At 41.3% G+C, this 17,564-nt stretch overlaps 1 protein-coding gene across 1 annotated transcript in view; it reads right to left on the bottom strand.

Moving 5' to 3' along the window:
* Positions 1 to 9,950, bottom strand: part of LOC138619449 (ephrin-A4) — a 31,417-nt gene extending 21,467 nt beyond the window's left edge. Inside the window, exon 1 of the mRNA XM_069695927.1 lies at positions 9,489 to 9,950. Within this exon, the coding sequence (XP_069552028.1) occupies positions 9,489 to 9,640 (152 nt within the window). The 5' untranslated portion in view covers positions 9,641 to 9,950. The remainder of the gene's footprint in view (positions 1 to 9,488) is intronic.
* Between the last annotated feature and the right edge of the window lie 7,614 nt (positions 9,951 to 17,564).

Raw genomic sequence — 17,564 nt, 5'->3', positions numbered from 1 at the left:
AAATCAATGTAAAAGAAAAAAAAAGAGAAAAAGGAGTGAGTAAGGAATTTTGTGACTTTTCATGACTATGCAATTGTCACTGTATAGAAGAACACAGATTAATTCCACCATCATAAACACGGAGCGTCTGCTCCAGTGTTTTGAGAAGCGCACAGCGTACAGGAACTCCATTTCCAGCTGAATAGGGGAGCAATGAGATTCATGAGTTCTCCTGCTACAAGGCCATAGCTATGGAGATTTGGGACAAGCCATTTCCCCCCCCTCTTCCATTCAGCACAAAATACAACCACATACTCCGGATGCTCTCAGACTGTAAATTACAACCATCTGATCATTGGTGATGAATTTAACAAAACATACTCTTGCACAGTGATGGCAACCAATTCGCAGGAGACACAGATCAAGCTGAGCATTATTGCACACCCAAAAATCATGTGGTACTGGTTATTGCAACAAAAATAGCACAAATATGCTGGCACACGTACATACATACCTAAACCATATCTCATCATCTTACTGTTAGCCTCAAAGAATCCGAGCGCTGGCATTTTTAAATATGCCTGTGATAGATTATTTTGTTCTTTTTTTTTTTTTTTTTTTTAAACTTAAGGTAAAAACAGTTGTGTAACAAAAACCAGAAAGCAGCGTCAGTTCTAAAAGGAGTGCGATTCCTACTCAGGGTCTCCCCAGGGTCCGAGCAGCCATGTTTGAGTGTGTGTGCAGGCAGAGCAATGGTACTCTTGGTAGTGTGTGTGTGTGTCTCGGTACGACACCTGTATACAAGCCTGCGTCACGGTGTGTGTGCGACAGAGCCCCTGCGTGGGTGTGTGTGTGTGTGTGTGTGTGTGTGTGTTGGAGGAGGCAGGGTTCGCTCCTCACGCCTTCGTGTGACAGTGATAGTAATACCTGCTGACATCCTTTCTTCCCTCTCTCCCTTTCTCCTTATCCCTCCATCCCCGGGGGCCTTCCTGAGCTGTTTTGGGAGTTGAAATCTGTTGACTCTTTCCCTACCATCCTTCTCCTTAACGCATTCTCCATCCCTCACTCCCTCCACTGCAGGTCTAATGTTTTTACCATCTCTAGGGGCTGACGAAAAAACCCAGCGCAGAGGCAGTGTATATATTCATTTTTGGTGTGTGTGGTATGCCAGCGCAAAAAAGAAACGGAAGCGAAATGTGTGTTTCACATCATTGGGGGCTGGAACGTTAGCTGCACAACCATACTTTGGGGAGGCAATGCCAAAATAATATTAGTTTTCTTTCCACCATGGAAAAGCCTCCCAAAAATCATACAGCAGATTCAAAATATCAACATAAAGTGCAAAATTTGTCATGTGAGCTATCGCCTCAGGAAATCCCAAAGTACAGGATAAAAGGGTAAATAATATTAATTGAGAAAAGTGACAAAGTGTTAAAAAGATACAACCGACAAGAGTATACACCCTATAAATACACACATGTTCACATCCCTTCAGGTGTTTTTATTCTATCCAAGTGTCTCTTTGTTGTGCTAAAGTGTAGAGGAGCTATACTTTCTCGAAGGTTTATTTGTCTATAAAGTTTGTTCTGGTGTGAAGATGGCTGGAGCCACCACCGTTCTGCGGGTTTCTGGGTTAGCGGTGTGCCATATCGCATTGTTCACAATAATATCAGTGTTATTTTCAATACGATAAAAAATATTCATATTGCAATAATGGCAGTATTCTGACTTGATGTAATGACGCCATACTGTTAACAGCGTAACTTCTAGCATGGCTACAAGCTGCTTTATTTTATACAGAATCCGAATTTTACTCGAGTTCTTTAGTTTGTCAACTCCAACAGAAACTAAAACAGGTGTTTAGTTTTAACTGAATATTAGAAGGCAAACTTTTATATTTATGCTGGTATATAAAACCATAACACTTATTTGTTGATACTGTATGTTTTTGCAATTAATAATAACATTTTTATTTGGTCATGTTATCAATAATATCGTTATTGCCGAAATACCCTGAAATATCATGATACTATTTTAGGGACAAATCTCCCACCCCTATTCTGGATACACACCATCTTACTCAAGATAAACTGTCCTGCTACAGTATGTGTACAAAAATATATTTTTTGGCATGTCAAAGAAAATATCTTACATAAGATAAACCTGAGAACTTAGCTTAATATTATTTAAGGATTGTACCATTTCCTTTAGGGAATGCAGGCCTGAAAATTCTATTTAAAATACGATTATTTTGCATCCTTCCTTATCCCTTCCCATGGCAACGTGCCAGATCAAATTATTATTACGGGCGATAATCAATAAAACACATTTATATCATTTCACTGAAGACCATCATTTTGTAGTTTTCTACAGACACTTTATCACTTGCAGTTAAGCCTGCGAACAGATTTAGTGCGTCTTTACTTTAATCCACTGACATATTGCACCTGTTAAAGTTAACATGTGAATATTAAACAGAGACTTTAAAAACATCATCCCCACAGACATTTACATCACTGTGTCTCCAAATCTTTTGACTTTTCTTGACTATTGACTGGCTACTTCACAAGAGATTCACTACCAAGGTCAAATACTAACTAGATGTTTAAAAATTCATGATAACACCTTGGAGGGTTTGCTTAAATTTTTTTTCCAAATTCAGCACCAAAATTATATCAATAAAGTCAGAGCAATTCATGCACAGTTATCATGAGCGTGTCCTATCTGCAGCTGATGAAAGCGACACTCATTTAGTGACTAAAACAATTATTTCACAAATTAAATTCATATTAATCACAGCAATCACTAGGAAATGTAATGGCAGAAGCTGTTGTATAGTAAATATAATCTGTAAGAAAAAATAGAAAAAAAAAAAACTGCCTTTAGAGTGACTGTCCTTAAGCACCTTTGAAGAGTGGGGATATGATGGCAAACATGTCTCAGTGTCCTCCTCGCAGTGAGCACCTTGTCTGGTACAATAATCCAGGTTCCTGCTACAGCCTTTTGCTCTGCCTGGGTCAATACTAATTCAATTTCTGTCTCAGGGAATTCCCAGGTTGCCTCTTGGCAGGATTTCTGAGCCGAATGGAAGAGCATTGTGCGAGGTTACATGTGCATGGGAGTGTGTGTCTGCCTCTTTCTGCCTGCACGCATGTGTGTGTGTGAGAAACTCTAATATGCACATATCGGCTAAACAACAAACAGATCGCTTTGTGTTGGTCAAGCTAAAATTAGCAGTGTTTCCCACAGTTTACATATTCTTTTGCACCAGTTTAATTGCCGTTTTGTGTGTCAAAGGAATACATAGTTCACCTGACACCTCCAACAATGACAGCTCATTGTGTGCAGTGAATGAACGAATGAATGCGCTCCCGCTCGGAGCTCACCAACGGCCCTTAACTACTATAACCAGCCTCTTCACACACATACGGCACAGCAGCCATTTTGTGCCAAAGCCAGGCTAACTGTGCCAACTGAGCTGCAGACATCACTAAACCTCATTTCATTCCACAGCTGTTCCACCCCACTTGGAGACATTCACACAATTCAACTTATTACAGCTTAATGCAACCTAATATTGATGTATGTGTGTACACAGAGAAACAGGGCAGCGTGCGGAAAGAAATTGGGAAAGAGATGGGTCCATATGCAGTCTTGCGATAATGCGAGAAGCCAGTGATAATATCTGGGTGTTAAATTGGCATCGATTGACTAAATATCCTGACCAGGAGGAGGGAGCGGCCGTCCTTTCATGCTTGTACACCAGGTCTGCTCCGACGGCTCCAAGCTGCACTGTGACTATCTGATCCATTTTAACACAGATGTTCTCGCTGCCAGGCCTCTGCCCAAACCTCATTTTCAACACAGTGTGCTTGAGTCTTCCTGTGCATGTGTATCTCACCTTTCACTTCAAATGCAAGGATTATTTTTGTTGTGCAACGATTATGTTGGTATCATTCTGAGGGATAATATATCACTAAACAGTGAAATGAAGGATTACTGATTTCACACAGATGCATGCATGAAAAAAGAAGGAAGCAGTGTCAGTAGTAACCTGGAAATGTTTTTGCAAAGATTCACTTGAAATAGTCGATGAAATGAGGCCACGTGACATTTTAGAGCAAAAGACTTGGTTGCACAAGACTCTATCTGCATGCCCCACCTTAAAACAAACTAAGCATCCAAGGGCAATAATACGCCTTTCTCCTCCAACACTTTAGTCACACCTAAAATCAACTATCGAGTGGAAACAAAACAATGACCTATTTAGACAAAAGGCCGGCACAGTGGTTGGTAAATGTTCCCACAGCCGCACACCGCTGGCCGGAATGGAGGATTTTTCCACTCGAAGCCACTTTAACTACTTGCTGTGAAAGGAACAGAAGTTTGAAAACTAATGAAAAAACAAAAACAAAAAAAACATGAATAATGTGCAAGATCACAAATGAATCAGGACCTTGAGTGTTTTAACAGGGCTGGGTATCCTGGTGCATTTCTGGGTTTTGTTTTTCCAGAACTGAAATGTATTACTCTCTATCTCTACTCAAGGAAACAAAGACTTCCCCTTTTAAGCAAACCAGCAGGTCAGTTCCAAAAGCATGCACATGCACGCGCACACGCACACACACACACACACACACACACACACACACACACACACACCTTTGACAGATCTATTGTTCCACTGAAATGAACTTCAACCTACCACAATGGCACCAAAGACAATTCCCAGGCGTACAAATCGCTAAAATCACTGCCTTGCATTGTTTTCCGACAGAGATGAAGAAGCTCAAGTGTACACAAAGTTAATTCATCCACAGTTTACCTCCAGATACTACGCTCAATGCCACAAACAGACAAAGCACATTTACAAAAACAGATAAGGTACACAATTGCACTCATAAACACATCTCCGAATCTACGGCGATCACAGGACGGCAACTTGCATTGACACAGAAAAGGGAGTGAGAGAGACACTGATACAGCCACATGACAGATGAGGACAGAGAGAGAGGGAGGCAGAGAGAGCGAGGGATTGCTTTGTTAGCAGGACAGGGAATAAAGTGGTAATTACCTCACTGTGGGTTTGTTGATTATAGTTCAGCCAGGTTCTCCATGTTAATCATTTACCAGGGGAAGACAGAGATTAGTACAGAGACAGACACAGAGAAGAGCGATAGCAGACAGTGAGAGAAATATATTAATTTGCATGCACACACACTACAAAGGAGGAACAGCTACAGACAGACTGTCAGAGGAAGAAATAATAAAAAAATAAATAAATTAGTCTGAAAGTGCAATCATCTTCCCTGACAAGACAGAATTACAAACACCGTCTGCTTTCACTTTACTGTATGCTGCATGTGTGCCTTCTTGCACAATCACAGATCAGATACGTGTGTGTGTGTGTGTGTGTGTGTGTGTGTGTGTGTGTGTGTGTGTGTGTGTGTGTGTGTGTGTGTGTGTGTGTGTGTGTGTGTGTGTGTGTGTGTTTGTGTGTGTGTGTAGGTATGGTATGCAGAATGTGATTTACTTTGGTATTTAAACTAGATCATTCATGAGTGCACACATAGGGAAATGATGCATAAACAGAGCAGAGATTACACGGAAGACTTATGAGAGCTCCTTTCAATAAAGATACAGAAAACCAATACAAATATTCATCTCCTCATGCACCGTTTAAACATGCTTCAGTGGCTTGGAGCTTCACCCTTAGTCTTTGTCTGAGGGGGTGAGAGATAGAGGCAGAAATAAAGAGAGACAGAGTACAGACAGGTCTGCTGTTTTAAACACTTTAAGGTTCATGTCTAAACTTGCAGATTGAGTTCAACTGTGACCAAGCGAGGATACCGGTATGAAAATTAATATTCTTATTATGATTTTAAATGTTAAAACACAGTAATTTCCATTTTCAAACCCCTGCTAATCTGTCACTCTGCAGGAGAGAAACAAAAATTAGGAGAAGAGGAAGCATAGGAGTTGGAGACCAGAGGCTGAAGCTTAAGCCGTGATCCAGAGGAACTGTTGGGACAAGTTTGCCTCCTCCCATGGCAGATAAGAGGGAAAGTAATAGCACAGGTGAGAGCCAAGAACAAGGATCAGTCAGAGGACAAGGAAACAGAGGAGCTGTTTTTGGGTTAAGGTATGGGTGACATGTATTCTTGTTACAGTTGTATGAGCAGCCCATATACAGAAAGGGCAAATCATCTTTCAAGCCATCTCTTGCAAAAAAGATAATTCAACCGCTAAGAGTAAACTTGCTGACATATCTCGGGTGAATTTATGATGATGAATGTGGCGCAAGAGGCAGTCACAGTTGTATCAGCAAATAGGCTGGTCAATGTGTTTGGTCCAACAGGTTTAAAAGCACACCATGGCCCACAAGAAGGGGCTGAATGTACCAACAAACTAGTCTGAGCTTGCTGCTCACGGAGGTTCACACATAAATATACACACTCAAGCTTTGAGCACTGAGGTTATAATATTTTACAAACCTTTAACTGCTCCAGGAAGTAAAAAAATAATTTCTCATCTAATAAGGAAGTATTGCTCTGAGAGAGGTGCAGTTATGAAATAAAGAACGATCGTAAACTCTGTTCATAAAATCATAAAAGAGGGCAATCGAGCCACTTGAGCCCCACAAAGAAGAGACTGGGGTATTTGATTCCACAATGTTCAACGCTGACCCTGCAGCCAGTCTATCACTTCCATTTCAGAGCTCCCATTTTTCAATCTGGAGGGTGCTAAATGTGTGCCAGTTAAAGTGTTTCACTGAGCCTTTGTTACAAGCATATTAGCCAGCAAAGAACAGAGCAACGAGGCCCTTCAGTCTCCACTTCACTGCCCTTGCTTCATTAAAAGCATAAATCTAGATGTCGTCGGAAAGGTGACGGCGAGAGACTGTCTTCCGTCAGCCATATTAAAAAGAGCCAGTTTTCTCACGAGCTACAGTTATGTTTTATACGACCTGAGCCTTTATTGTAACGTCTGTATCGGCAGCCGAAACAAAACTTTGGCTGTTTTTCTAGTGTCAGAAGTGATGGTAATAATTTCGGCATTAATAAACTGATTCAGACGATTGTTAGTATTGGCAACTTGTTGTGAGTTAAGCAGTCCAAAAAAAACGTTACTGCCTCCATCACAACATTTACAAGGAAGGTTGATATTTGTGAACACAATACTGACATATTAGCTTATAAAGTTGTAGCCTTAGCAAACAGTGGTAGATACAGATATTGACCCAGAAGTCGTATTTCTGGCAAAGTGGTCAATGTAAATCTTTAACTCGCGCTCTTCTGGGTCAATGTTTGTTTTGTTTTGTTCTCCAACAACTCCTGGGGGAAATAAGGCTCTTTAACTGCTAAATGCTCCTCTGGTCACCCACTTCTAACCTTTTGTTTTGTGTGAACGAGGTAGCATACAGTTGATTTATCAGAGCTATTTCATGGTAAACAATTCTGATGAAAACAATGAAACTGAATCAAAACACGTTACGTTTCTGTTTGTTCAACCAAAACAGGGACCTGAAAGATGCTAAAAGGCACCACAGAATGGGGAATAGAACTAAAAAGTTGGATGATAATTCTGTGGGTTATGTCACAAGCAACATGTTTCATATTAAAATACTCCTTAGATTATGTGTGATCCACAAATTACATCAAAAATACATTAAAAAGGCTTTAAGAAAAAAAAGTGCAAATTCAAAAGCTTATTCGTATATTCTAAATTTAGGAAGAACAGCTAAGTTGTAAACTATAAAAATCAAAAGAATCTGATGCAGTCCTGGACCCTGCAGTGCAGCGCTGAGCCAACAAAAGCATGGCTCTCCTGTCCCTGTGCTCCTCTTCCCTCGCCTGGCTACATTTACAGGCCTCAGGACAACCGGGCTGGCTGGAACCTAATAGAAAATATGGTATGGGAAAATGACTGAAGCTCAACTAATCACACTGCCAATATCCATCACTGGGCAGGAGGGAGTCGTGAGAGATAAAGGGGTGGCGAAGGAGGAGCGGGGGGGAGTGCAGAGAAAAAATGAAAAGAAGAGCAGGATGTAACAAGGGAAGAAATGAAGAGTAAGGAGGAGAGGAGAGGAGAGGAGAGGAGAGGAGAGGAGAGGAGAGGAGAGGAGAGGAGAGGAGAGGAGAGGAGAGGAGAGGAGGAGAAAAGGAGGAGGAGGAGGAAAATGAGCCCTGGTGCTAAACCCAGAGGATTCTGGTCTGGGTGCAGCATCACGGCTCCACTGATAGCTTTGTGATTGGGTGGTGTTGCTGATGAGAGTGATTCTCTGCCACAGTGGGTTACCCTCCACCGTGATGCTGATGGCATTGTGATTGTATGGTGTTGCAGCAGTCTGTGTGGCCCTTCCACAGGCTGTGGCCATTTATTCCTGAATCTCTGGGGAACGAGAAGGTGCTTCCTAATCCCTACAGTGTTCCTCCCGAACACATTTCTGTTGGATCCCAATTACATGACCAGGTTTTACCCGCCTCGACACACTGGATATAACCTTGGCCCATACCAGTATAGGAGGAGTCCTGCAGAACTGACAAAGGAGACCTTGGGGAATCATATTTCTATCACAAATTGCTTGTCCACAAATATAAAATACAAGATAAACCTGTGACTGTCAAAGTTATCTCTGTGGCCAACAGCTATTAGATAAAAAAGTCATCATCTGAAAGAGTGTTTGTGAAATCAGGCCTTCTGTGGGGAGCAAGATCATGTGAAAAAGTGTGTAAGAGAATGGCGGATGTGTTTGTCTTGGCTGGTAGCTCTACTGGCCTGCAGGTCTCCCACCTCAACCCTTCAATTAGCCACACTGGAACACCTGGATCAGCAGGTGAGCCTCGCTCTGCCTGGCTAATGGCCCCAATCAAACCATTACGCACAGTCACAATCACACACACACACCTTCCCATTACCATACTACATATTCGCTTATCCACAGCAGCACTTTAGACTCTAATATACACCTGAGTCCTGAGAATGCTATCTAGGGCACAAACACTTAAGAAGAAACCCTTACTTCTGGCTTTCTATAAGTAGCATAATAACTAACTGCAAAAGGCAGCAGACAGGTGAAAGCCAGGGTTGGAGTGTGGTCATTATGATAAAGATAACTGGCTGCAGGAAGAAGGTGAGGTCAGGTAACTGTGCCTCAAATGTGTCCTCTTTATTCAAGGCAAATACCACTCCCATAGCTTTTGGGTTAGTACAGGCTTTACCTGCTCTGCACGTCTCTTCAATTAAGTAAACAAGGACGTGATCTGCGGCATAGCTGAGATTCTTTAAACTAACTAAAGCCTGACTCATTTAGGAGGAATTGTTGAGGCTGTTGCGCAATAGGATGGCAGTGCAAGTTCAAACCAGCTACCTTTGTTCTAAATGCAAATACGGTGGAATGAACTACATTTCGACCCTTAATATTGAGTCTTTGTTTGGAGCCCAGACAAACAAAAATCTAATTTTCTCCTGGAGAGAGGCATCATTAAAAGGCAGAGTTTTCTCACCTTGTGTTTGTTGAATTCCAATACACGACGTTTCTTTTGGCAACAACAGCTGAGATTATGTTGAACAGGAAAATGGTGGTTTTCCAAGCAGGCAGGGCTCCCAGTGTCCTCATCAGGGGGCCCATCCTGGCCGCCGCAAAAAGGTTCTGCATCGGGTGGGAGTGGTGCGCAAATCAGGTGACGAGACACGACACAGGAGCTCGGTGAACAACTTTCCCCAGCAGCTTTTACAACTCATGAACAAACTCACACGTCTACGTCATTTGTTGTTGGAGTTTCGCATCATGCATCAAGGTAAACTGTTTGAAGTCGCTCTAAAAACAAGGTGAAGAGTCACAGGCTGCAACGAGGAAGGTGTGCACTTCTACGGTGAAAAGTTCCTGAGAGTTTGTCAGCATTCCGCATAGTGGTTTAGGACTGAAATATCTTCACTGCAAAGCACAAGACTTATATGAAGAAGGGAAAAAAAGGAGACTAAACCTGAGTTTAAAGGTCAGGGTTGCGAGTACCGTCACAGATCAGAATTTCAATTGAAACTGCCAGCTGGTTTGGCAGCAACAGGCTCCGCGCAGCGCTGGAAGGGCGGATGCGCTGAGTGGAGGGCGGTGCCGGGGAAACTTCGGGCCAATCATATGACAAGGGTGTGGTTATGTATGATACTGTAGTCCAAAGTTAAATCCTAGTGAGGTGCGCCGACTGGTGTGGGGAGACAGCCTGTCAATGTTCCAGTTTTTTATGAAACCCTGTGACCCTCTGTCCTCTTTTCTGCTTCCTGAACAGTCTGATCTGGAACTGAACAGTGTAATTTATTTAAACCAATCATGCAAAAGAAGGCAGAGCTTGTTTTCATCAGTAAGGTGCCTTTGAGTATCTGGTTTATAGCCGTTCAGCTTTACAGCTTACTGTACAGCTCAAGTAGGGCGAAACTGGATGGTAAAATGGTGCGTTCATGTACCCACCAACACACAAGATGACATCAGGGAGCCACACCACCACAGACCGTCTGCAAGAGCCACATTTAGTTCAGCAACACTTGACTCTGTGTGTGTGTGTGTGTGTGTGTGTGTGTGTGTGTGTGTGTGTGTGTGTGTGTGTGTGTGTGTTAATTCTCTGGTTGTTGTCAACCGCCCCAGGGGAGGGTGTAGCGACAGTAATCACTACGCCTCCGTGGGCGAAAGCCACTGGTGGTCCTCTCTAATTATCTGATTCTCTAAGTGTGTGTGTGTGTGTGTGTGTGTATGTGAGACTGCAAACCCTGCAATTGCGCCAGTGCCATCACTCATCCAGACAAAGTAACATTGATAGCTTTGTGTTACACGTTTGCCATTTCCTTTCTGCAGGACCCCCTCCTTGTCTTGCTTTCTCTATCTTTTATCCTGTGTATGTGTGTGCTTCATGGTGTACATGTGCGTGTGGCACTAGGACTCATTAGCTCACTTCCTGGAGGTCCTGATCATTAATTTCCCATGATGCCTCAGTGCTCCTGTGTGGCTAATTTGTCCCTGGTGAGCCTGCACTCCCACAGCAAACGTTGAGCGGACCGCAGAGGAGGAACTCACTCTGGGGTCTCTCTCTCCCTCACTTTGATTGATCTATAGGAGCAGACAGTTCCTTACAAATTTTGTAAGAGTGCCAGAGGTTAAAAATGCTTTGTGAAAATTCATTTTATTCTCCCTCTCTTTTTCTGAAAAGCCTTTCCAACTTTCAATTTGGGATTGTCTTTGGAACAGAACCGTTTAAGTATTCAGTAGCCCTGCAGCTAACTCTTCTGTTGCACACTATAAATTGACCAGACTCCCCTTGACTCAGATTAGATTGGAGAGAAAAGTGGTGTCATTTACCTCATGGGAGTGCCAATTGAAATCGGCAGTTATGATGCACTTAATTAAGAGCCATGTTGATTGCATAGCTGACGAATAGCGCCCGCACTTATGGTTGTTTGAACTCAACAGGCAGAAATAGAAATCTTAGCACCAAGTTTATGGCCTCTTTACTTCTCCCTCGCACTCTCTCTTCCTTATTTCCTCTTTAATATTTGTTTCATCTCCTGTCTGTCTGCTATTCATCATTATCAGCACTCTTTCAAAAATCTTCTCCCTCTTTTACGCTGAGTCTCTATCCTTCATCCATCCTCATCTTCACTCTCATTGATCTTCTCATTACTGGTCAAATATGTTTTTTCCCTGTCTCTTGGCACAGTTTATTTCAGCAAACATTCTTTGTTATACCAGAGTTACTTGTATATCAACATGAACCTGCATCCAGAATTTCACTCTTATTAATGTCAGGTTTCTAAACCTAACTTGCACTAACGTCAAGCAGTTAAACACTTGTTTTTAGATATCTATAAAGCTTTAAATATCTGTGACTGAACATTCAACAATTTAGATTTTTGGGAAAAATATCTGGAATCTATTTTAAAGTTTAACACTCAAAGTTTTAGCTAATCTGCCTAATTGGGTCTGGTCAGATTTGAATGACAGTTTGGCAAGTTTGATACAAATATTTCTGAACCTTAATTGCATGAAAGTACATGACATAAAATATTTCCCAAGTCAGACCTTCCTCCATTAAGCTCAGGAAGAATATTGCTGAGAAAAATATGAAAAGATCTCCCCTGAAAATACCTAAACTGTTTGAATGTTGGCAGGAAACTGCGTTACTGTAAGACTGAAAATCTCATACTAGGAACTGATTGAGAAAAATTGGTTTTCAGGTCATTAAAACCAAATCCAATCACGCTAAAGATGATTCACAAACATATGAAGTTCCCGGCCGATATTGATTTTCTCCAGTTTTCTGCAACATTAAAGTACCATTGTCAGTGCTTCTGGTGGGAAGTTCTGTAGTTTTTAGAGTAATTTCCAATAGTTAATAAGCATATTTTCAGGGATGTTTGTGTCTTTGAATCTAGGGGATTAACTGTTTATTTTCCTCATGCATGCACACATACACCAAAATAAAGTATCTCAGTGAGGCCACTTGGACCTTCAGAAAAACTTCATTCTTCCCTTTAAATCTCTGTGGCAGGGACGAATAACATTCTTTCAAAAAACATTACTTTAAGATGCTGGTGGAGAGTGGTGTAAGAAATGTTGTACCAAAGGGTCCCAAAACTCAGACTGAGATGTGGTGACTGTGAAGGTCACACAGCACATTAACGACACTTCACCAAACCCTTTTTGTGCCCTCTTGTACCCTGCATGCAATCATCTGCACTTGTTATTGTTATATTCTACATTTTCATTTTGCAGAAACCTGTCACTCACTATTTTATATGGCAAAAGTAGTGTTCCATATTTCAGGGGAATAACCCTTTAAGTTCCTCTTATTTTTCTCCTTTCCCCCCCATTTTCACTTCTTCTCGCTGTTCTCTCCTCTCCTCACCATCTCTCCCTCTCCTCTCTCTGTTGCTTTTGTACAGTAGTGTCAGTAGCCTCTTAATCCTGTTATCTCCTCATACACAGACTGACACCAAGCTACTCGCCAGAGCTGTAATCAACTACCCTGTACACACACTCTTGCTTTTTATCGAACACACACACGCACACACGCGCACACACACAGCATGAACACACTCCTCCCTCAATCACTCTGTCTCTCTGTGCCTCACGCACACAGAGTGGGACTGGCCCCATTCTCCATCTACTCTGTAATCCCGCTATTTTTGGTCCCTTACTGTATTCATCAGCCTTATGCCTGCATGTTTCATGCGCAGCTTGGCCTGTCTATCACTCATCATTTGAGCACTGCTTTTTCCCATAACATATCTTGTCTTTGCCTGTCACTCTTCTCTCGCCTCACTTTTACCCCACTTCTTCTTCTTGGTCTCTTTACATTTATCTTCGCAAGGTCGCTGCAAAAAGACTTAAAGCATGTCTGCACTTAATTATTTGTGTGGTTAATTTGTTTATTTGGCTTCATAACCAGGCATAGCTTTTACCTTTCTTTTGATAAATAAATAAACTCACTTCCCCCACACACTTATAAAACAAAACCTTTTTTCACAACTTTCTTTTTTCCTTTGTCATTTTGTACTCTCCGCAGCTGCTTTTCCCTGCCTTTTTTCCACACGCCTACGACACTTATTTGCAACAGTGCCAATTTTATGGGGTCATCATTTTACTTGTGTGTTTTTCATTTCTCACCTTTTCCTTTTGTAAAAGTACATTTTGTGCAGCTCTTTTCTTGTGTGTACCTCCATTCTTTTCCTCCCCCTCTGTCGCTGCGTCTCAGTTCCGTAATTACAGCTCTGGACTCAAGCAGTGATGGTAAATGCTTTTCTATTCCCCTCTCTCCATCACTCTCCCTCAATCTCCATCGTTCTCTTTTTCTCACCAAGCAAATTACATCTTGGTTACTATAGCGACGTGTTTATTGAAAGCCTTTTACAGCACTTTCTTACTTCCCCTGAATCCCCCATTGCCTTCTCTTCCCTACTTTTCCTCAGCTCCACCAGTCTTTCTCTGTTTACTCTTTTCCTGCACTCTTGTGTATTGATGGTCATCTGTGTCAGTTCTTTTATTTCATTTCTCTCTTTTGTTGTCTGGGAAGCCACTTCAACTTCTTTGGTGACTAATAGTTGTTATTTGTGAGGAAAAAATGACAAGTGAGAATGTGGAATAGATTTTCAATGCAGTGGTTGTGGTTATTGTTGTTGCCATGTACTACATGTAAGCAGATAAAGAGGCAAGGACTCCTATTGTACTCATACGGCATGTGCTATCCATAACTATTGACTGTGTAAGTGGCCCCCACTGAATATAACAATCAGAAATATGAGCAATCCGATCGTGACTCCTCTTTCTCCTCATCATCACAGATGCAGTGTCCAGTCTGCCTTTCTTTGTTTCTCTTTTTGTGTTTATCCCTTTTTCAAAACTACAGTCTGTTCTCTATATGTTCCGAGAACAAATCTACAGATACATAAACACAAAGTCATAAAGCTGCAACAAGGCAAGCCCAGGCAAAAATCATGTGATGAGAAGTTGCCAAGCTGTAAGCTCTATACTGATGAAGTCCATGATGTGTGGTTAATAATTTCAGGAAAAAGTATGAACTTTTTACTATTCTAGAAAAATCATTATCACAAAGCTGGAACTAGACTGTCTCTCTGAACTCCGGAAAAGTTGAGTTTCAACTCCACTTCCGAACTTCATGCTCTTCATCGGACAACAATGATGCACAGTTTCAGTGTGGTTTAATAAAATATTGCATGTAACAATACAGAAGTGGTTTATGCCCTTTTATTGATAAAACAGTATATACAGTATTCAATCTACACAGACATAATACTACATTTGTTTTTCCATAGCTGACATTTTGACTTGTCCTCAACGAAAAAAGGCACAGGTGTTACTGATAACGTTAATGCTGTTCTACTTAAGAGTCTATGTAAGACATGACGGTGTGACAGTGAGTCAGCATGCACAGTACCAGGACCCAGAAACCGAAGCAGCTAAATGGAAGTCAGCCTGCATTATTTTGTATAATTTACACCTTGGCTTTTGCTGCTGTAACATGTCAAAGTGTCTTCTGTTGATGCACAGTAATATTAGCTCCATGCTGTTGCACAATGATGCTATTATACCATATGTACAGTTAAATAAATAGGTGTTACAGTGACATTTAACATGTTATAACTTTGAGTTCTAGTTGTGTAGAAGAACATTTTTAAACTCTGTAAAAGAGTATGTTGTCATGGACAACCCCTTGTACAAAATCTGCTCTCATTCTCACTGTTTCCATGTTGTTCATATTATTTTCTTTCTGTCACCTACTTTCTTTCTTCCGTGTCTAACCCCCTTCCTTTTCACAGAATTTGTAGATGTTTAGTAGAGTCAGATGGAAGCAAGAAGAGGACACATGTCCTGCTCTGCATATTCATCTGTCCTTCTGTTCCCTCCGTTCCCCGGTCCACTTGCTGCAGCCCCCTTTTTCTCTCTCTCTCTCCAACCTCTCTGCGTGCCAGCAGTCATCCTCTCCCCATAGCACCTCCACAATTTATCCTCTCCTCTCCCTTTCTGTCCCCTACTGTACTGTCTCTATCTCTGCTCCTCCTCCCCATCCCAGATGGATTGAGTGAACCCTCTGTAGTAAAATTAACTTTGAGATGAACGAGGCTATAGCTGTTTGTGCGTGCAGTTTGATATTCTGCCAAAAAATGCTCTGAAGGTTATGTCTTGATCTATTTACTGCCAAGACACTCCACTTTTGTTTATGCTCTGGTACCTAAAAGAAAACAATTCTCCTCAGTGGCAAAAAGACATTTCTATTTAAATAAAGCTGAGGAGAATAGAGGAGGATAGACTGGTGGTTGAAGTGACTGTCCCATTCCTATCTTTAAACCCCATTTACGTATCTTTAAGGAGGACACAAATCCCTTATCTGCTGAGTCATGGCTCTGTGTGAGATAAGAGAATAGGATGCACATGAATATCCATCTTTTTTAGTAGCTGTAAGTGACAGGAGAGGCCAACACATGCAAACACTGGGTTGTCCTTTTGTGTTTTCATACATGGTTTTATGTGTATACATCTATACAGAAGAGCTCAAACAGTGACACCTTGATGTTAAGTCACAAGTGGATCCATGTTTGTAGATGCAATCACCATACAAACAAAACTACTTTTTATTGTATTTTCGCTTCTGTATATTCATTGATTTCTTCTGTTTCACTGCTGTTTGCAGTGTTCATAGCGTTCTTCATTAAGGGTACAAACCAAATGTTTTCCATTTTGTGTTTTAGTGTGTGTAATCTCTGACTGTCAGTGTGTGTGTTTGCCTTTTTCTTTGTGGGCAGCGATCTGATGGGGATTTGGCAGACATGCTTATGTGGTAGGAACTAAAAGCAAGTTAATTGTTCCCTGAGGAACACTCAAACAGGCCTGACCACTTAAAATTAGGGGCTGAAGATAAAAATGCAGATTTTTTTTTTTCATTTTAATTCCCTGTCAATGACTTTTTTTTCCATCAACGATTTTTTTTTTCCCTGTGAGTTATTACTGCAGAATCAGACACAAGTATTGTGTGTGAGCGAGTGAACAGAAGTGAGAGACTTTTGTGTTTGTGTGTGTTTATGGATCTGCGTGTCATTAAAAAGCCTCTTCTTTGCTGTTCTTACAATATAACCTAACATCATGTTTGACAGATTTACAATAAACACCTGCAAACATTTAATTAAGTGGGAAACACGCGCATGGTTTCCAATAATCCCGCCTCATGCTTTGTAATTAACTCTACATACACTTTAACTTAATTGCTCTTGGATAACACTTCTGCTGTAAAACAACAAACAATATGCTCAGCTGTAGCTGAGAAAATATAATCACCCTGATCAGGTAGATTTACTTCAAATGCAGACAGACAACAAAATGAACAGGAACATAAGCGCTCTGTTAACAGGTTTTCATAACGCCTGATACATTGGCTGGTGGTTTGTGATTTTAATTATTAATTGCTAGTTATAGTCTTATTGCTCAAGGATGTGGATTCTCAGACTGTGTCTGTCTGCTGTGCTGCTCTTCCCCTCATCATCAGAACATGGGTGAAAGTGATATCTTCTAATGATTGTCCTTTCGTTCTCTCCAACCCCTCCCCCCCCTTGCTGTCTTTCAGTAAATGAGGAAAGTGATATGGTTCTCTAATGACCAGTGTGAATAATCACCATCTAAATAAAGGCTCTGTTTGGCACTAGAGATCTACCACTTTGTCTCTCACTATCTCACTCTCTTTAACTCTCCACTGGCTCTTTTCTTTTTTTCCTCTTTCTTGAATTCACACCACTAATTCTACCATTTCTACTACTCTTTATCACTGTGTGTATCATGATCCGAGTGTCGTCCCATTCATATTCTGGTTAGAGTATTTTATTTTTTATTTTTGGTGCCATGCTTTCCTATACCTCAAACCAGATGGTCCTTTTTTTATGTGGTTGTCAGTTTTCACCTCCTCAGTCCATTACAGCTGTTGGGTATGTGTGTGTATGTGTATTTTTCTCTCCCCAGATCAGAGAGGAGCTCAAATTGACATCCATTTCAGCTGCACGTTTAGCTTTTATATCCTCAGCCCAGAGTG

This window comes from Brachyistius frenatus, unplaced genomic scaffold (assembly GCF_029030835.1).
Source record: "Brachyistius frenatus isolate BFR_SWC_R1_liver_20210118 unplaced genomic scaffold, ASM2903083v1 Contig_20, whole genome shotgun sequence".
Taxonomy (NCBI): Eukaryota; Metazoa; Chordata; class Actinopteri; family Embiotocidae; genus Brachyistius; species Brachyistius frenatus.
Note: the sequence above shows the minus strand (reverse complement) of the source record. Positions and strands in the feature narration are given on the sequence as shown.